This window comes from Mus caroli, unplaced genomic scaffold, assembly GCF_900094665.2.
Source record: "Mus caroli unplaced genomic scaffold, CAROLI_EIJ_v1.1 scaffold_14755_1, whole genome shotgun sequence".
Lineage (NCBI taxonomy): Eukaryota > Metazoa > Chordata > Mammalia > Rodentia > Muridae > Mus > Mus caroli.
In genome coordinates this window covers 1,394-6,200 of record NW_018391347.1, presented here as the reverse complement: position 1 = coordinate 6,200, position 4,807 = coordinate 1,394, and the positions used below count along the sequence as shown (strand labels likewise).

The 4,807-nt window shown below is 34.6% G+C and overlaps 1 protein-coding gene across 1 annotated transcript; it reads left to right on the top strand.

Moving 5' to 3' along the window:
* Positions 1-2,716: 2,716 nt before the first annotated feature.
* On the top strand, positions 2,717-3,758 carry LOC110289124 (olfactory receptor 150-like). Its single transcript, XM_021155310.1, has one exon. The coding sequence runs from the start codon at positions 2,790-2,792 to the stop codon at positions 3,732-3,734; it is 945 nt and encodes a 314-aa protein (XP_021010969.1). The 5' UTR covers positions 2,717-2,789; the 3' UTR covers positions 3,735-3,758.
* Positions 3,759-4,807: the final 1,049 nt, after the last annotated feature.

Sequence of the window (4,807 nt, the reverse complement as noted above, 5' to 3'; positions counted from 1 at the left end):
TCTCTCTCTCTCTCTGTTTGTCTCTCTCTCTCTCTCTGTCTCTCTCTGCCCCTCCCCCTCTCTTTCTTTCACCCTCTCTCTGTTTTCAAAGCAATTCTCTCTTGATATTTTAAGAAACCTTTCTGGAAAGCTCATCCCTTGTAAACCAAAAGCCCAGTTTTTTATTTACATATCTATCTATTCATTTACTTCAGGTTCTCTTTGGATCTGCCCATAAATTAGCATTCCATTACCCCAAACTCTTGATTCTATGGAGACAGCAAGCACACACATTTTTTTTTAATTGCAAAAGAACTCACAGATCTATCTGCCTTTGTAGGCATAAACAGAATCTTAGCTGTTTGGGATCTCCTGTGATCATCACTTCCTGATTCTCTTTATCTCTTTCCTTAGTCTTTCTGACAAGTTGGTTCACACTGCAGCTGTTTTTGTTCTTTTAGATTCCCGAAGACCTTAATATAATTTATATTGTATTCTTATATTTTACATAGTTGAGATATTATATGTTTTTGAGCTCAGGTTTTTAAGCATTGTTTTACACAACTTTAAGTGTTGTTCTAAGGTCTCAGCATTTACTACTCTGCTAAGACATTCATCACACCTTCAGCACACACTTGTGCTATCTCTAATAAATAACATTAATTGGAATGACATTTCTTTAAGGAGGAACATGAAACTATGTACATGAGCCTGGTGTGGTGGCTCATGCCTTTAATCCCAGCACTTGGGAGGCAGAGGCAGGCAAATTTCTAAGTTTGAGGCCAGTGTGGTCTATAGAGTGAGTTCCAGGACAGCCAGGGCTACAGAGAGAAACCCTGTATTGAAAAACAAAAACAAAAACAAACAAACAAAAAAAACCCCAAAACAAAACAAAACAAAAAACCTCAAAAAACCATACACTCCCTAAAAAAAGAAAAAAGAAACTATGTACATTATTATACAAACAAGCACAATACCCACAGCAAACACTGACATTCAAGGAGGTCTATGCCTTCTTGTCCAGGGGCAGGAACCATGTCATTCTGACCCTACAAAGACCACACTTGGCTCAGCATTCATTAATTTTTAAGAGGTGACTGACAAAGGGAGCCTAAGAGAAATAATGCAAAGTGAGTTTTGAGAAATGCTCCACCAAGAACCAAGGCATGCAAGCATTCAGAGCTGAACAGAATTAAGAGTGCTAGAAATGGGATGCAGAGAAAGTTAATGATATGAAGTTGGTCAAAACCCATAAGCATTGATATACCATAATTGAGAAACAGATGCTATAGCTTCTATGATAGAGACTAACATTATAAGGCCAGCTTTGTGAAGGATAAGAAACATAGTGAAAACAGCTAATAAGCAGACTCAGAGTTATAGAAGGGTGTAACTTGGTCTAACCTTTTTGGTGTGACATAATAGCACAGGGAGTAAATATATAGTGATCAGAACTATATTTATCTTTTCATAATTTTCTGCTGATATGACAGAGGGATGTAGAACAAACGGATTTTAAAAAAAGCTATAAAGAAAGCACTAAAGTAAACCCATTGTTAGGAACCCACACCTGTGGTAACCAAATCATTCTCATAGCAGCATTAACGAAACTGTCATATAACCTAAGCTCCCCTAAAGCATGGTTCAACTTCTTCAATATGTTGTATTTGGTGCTAAGTTTCACAAACTTCCATTTTGAAAAACACATTCTATCACAATATATGGCTCTCAGCTTTTATGGTAGAGATGTATTTAAGAGAAGTACTAATATAGAAATGAAATCTTCTTTAAATAAATCTAGCTAGGAAAACAAGAAGTCTGGTATTATCATATAAGCAACTGCTTTACATGAACATGAATTAACAGTATCCACCCATAGTCATTATGAAGTTTTTCCTTGTGATTTAGAATAATTGGTGCAGAATGAGTAGAGCTATGCTTTGTGGGGTAAAGGCAACCACAATTACTGAATCAAATTAAAACAGGGGTAAAAAGAGAACTCCACAGTATCTCTTAGGTTTGTTGACGATTTCTTAATGTTCAATATCTTCAACATCTTCAACATCTTCAACACCTATGCTGTGATTTCTGTGTTCTAACATTACCTATATATGCTGCTAATTATATTTAATAGTTCTCTTTAACAAATTTTTGATTTTCTATATGATCAATTATATGCATGTATGTATATATATATATACATACATATATATACTAGTACATATATATATATGTACTAGTAGATGCTTTAATTTCTTAATTTTTAACCTACTGGTTTTTTTTGTTCATTTTTGTGTGTGTGTCTAATTTCCAAAGACAATATCTACAATTTAAGGGAAAAGGTAGACAATTCTCTTGTTTATTATTTTAGTACAAAATGTTCAATTCTTCACTATCAATGGTAATTATGGCTATGAATCACTTGCAGATATTTTTTACTTTATTACATGCAAAACAATTTATACCAAAAGAGACATGCTATAAATGAGTCATGAGAAATTATTGATCCACTCAATTAAAGGTGTCACAATGATTTGAAATGAACTGAAACAGGGTAGAAAATAGGTACCAATAAAAACAATTCTTAAATTAAGGTCACAAGTATGTAATACATACAATTATATTTGCATATCTCCTTTCTCCAGGACTGAAATATCTCTGACTGCTCAAATCAAAAAGAGGATGGCAAATAGTTGCAGATATACGAAAGTATTTGAATTATGTTTCAAAATTCATTGAGTGATAGGAGAATGGATACTCAAAATTCTTCTTCTATATAACTTTTTTTTACATATACTTTCCAGAAGACCATGGAAGAATTAAATCATACCTCAGTGGCAGAGTTCATTCTTGCTGGTTTAACAGAGAATCCAGAGCTCCAATTGCCTCTATTCCTTATCTTCCTATCTGTCTATTTGCTTACAGTTGTTGGAAACCTAGGAATGATGGTCTTGATTCTGATTAGTTCTCAGCTACATACACCTATGTATTATTTACTCAGCAGTCTGTCCTTTATTGACTGCTGTCAGTCTACTGTCATTGTTCCTAAAATGCTGTTGAACTTTGTGACAGAGAAGAATGTCATCCTGTACCCAGAATGCATAGCTCAGTTCTATTTCTTCTGTACTTTTGTTGTTGCAGAATGTCACATGTTGGCTGCAATGGCATATGACCGCTATGTGGCTATATCTAACCCTTTGCTTTACAAAGTAACCATGTCCTATCAAGTCTGTTTGTTGATGGTGGCTGTGGTGTATGGTGTTGGCTTACTCATTGCTACAGCTCACACTGTCTTCCTGCTAAGACTGTTTTTCTGTAAGGCTAATAAAATAAACCACTACTTTTGTGATCTTTTCCCATTATTTGAGCTGTCTTGCTCTAGTACTTTTATCAATGAAATATTAGCACTGTCCTTCAGTGGATTTAATATTGTTGTACCAGCCATGACCATCGTTAGCTCTTACATCTTCATCATTGTCAGCATTTTGCACATTAAATCATCTGGGGGCAGAGTCAAGGCCTTTAGCACCTGCAGCTCCCACATCTTGGCTGTTGCTATTTTTTTTGGTTCTACAACATTCATGTATCTACAGCCATCTTCAGTCAGCTCCATGGACCAAGGGAAAGTATCATCTGTGTTTTATACCATTGTTGTGCCTATGTTGAATCCCATGATCTACAGCCTGAGAAATAAAGATGTCAAAGTTGCCCTAAAAAAGTTACTACAGAAGATGTTTTCTCAAAACAAGGAATAGATTTTCTTGGCAATTACTTCATTGTACAGGAGGATACAGTCTATAACAAGCATTTGATAACACTAAATATAAGATTATTTGTTGTATGGTTTTATTTGGAAAAAAAAACAAAATAGAAGAAGATTCTCAGACACATATCCATGGACAAATATTATTATCTGGTAAAAGCTGAGTTCATTTACAGATAATCAACTATATACCACCCTGAAGATACTTCAAATTCCTTTGTCTGGTTGGTTATACTTATATGAGTACTGTTCTATTATGCAAACTTCACAATATTAAGTTTGGAACAAAATTTCTTCTCTAGCCCTTGGTTGTCTCAATGATGGTAGATGTATTTTTGATTAATTTGCAAATTAATTAAAATATTTTTTCTTTGTGTGTATGTTAAACAATTGAAATAAACAATATATAACTCTGATTTTTATAACAGTATCTAGAACTACAAATAGTGTCAATTGAAGCAAAGGACAGATTCTGTTGCAGTCCTACACACAAGGTGATTACACTAACAATGTACAACAGCAATGATAGAGAGGAATGGATGTACTTTACACTATGGTGGCTCTCTGTTCAACATTCTTATCAGTGCTTTTTGACTCATACTCATATTCATTTTTCTTCCTCATGTAGAGTTACACTACTTTGTTTGCCTACTTTTATGAGTTTCAGACTCACAAGTTCATTCTTGCACTGTAACTTTTATTTGTATCACTTATTCATATGGGGAAAAGATATCAGACTTCAGGAAGGAGGCTTTCAGATTTCATCCAGATCACATCATCTTGTACTATCTAAAATAAATTCAAGACTACCAAGTACATTTTCCCTTCAAAAGGACTTTCCAAAGTGTATTAGCAGGCCAAGTACAGAGCCAGATAAAAAAAGCTGGCTGCTAAACAAATACAGAAACATAGTTTTAAAGGTCAAAATTACTAAGCTTCCAGAACAAGATTAACAATTCCCTTGCACTGCCTCACACCACAAGGACAGACACAATGAGAGTCACCCTGTACAAACCAACCAATGTCTAAAAAGGTTATTGACTACACCAATTAAAATAAGCCAAA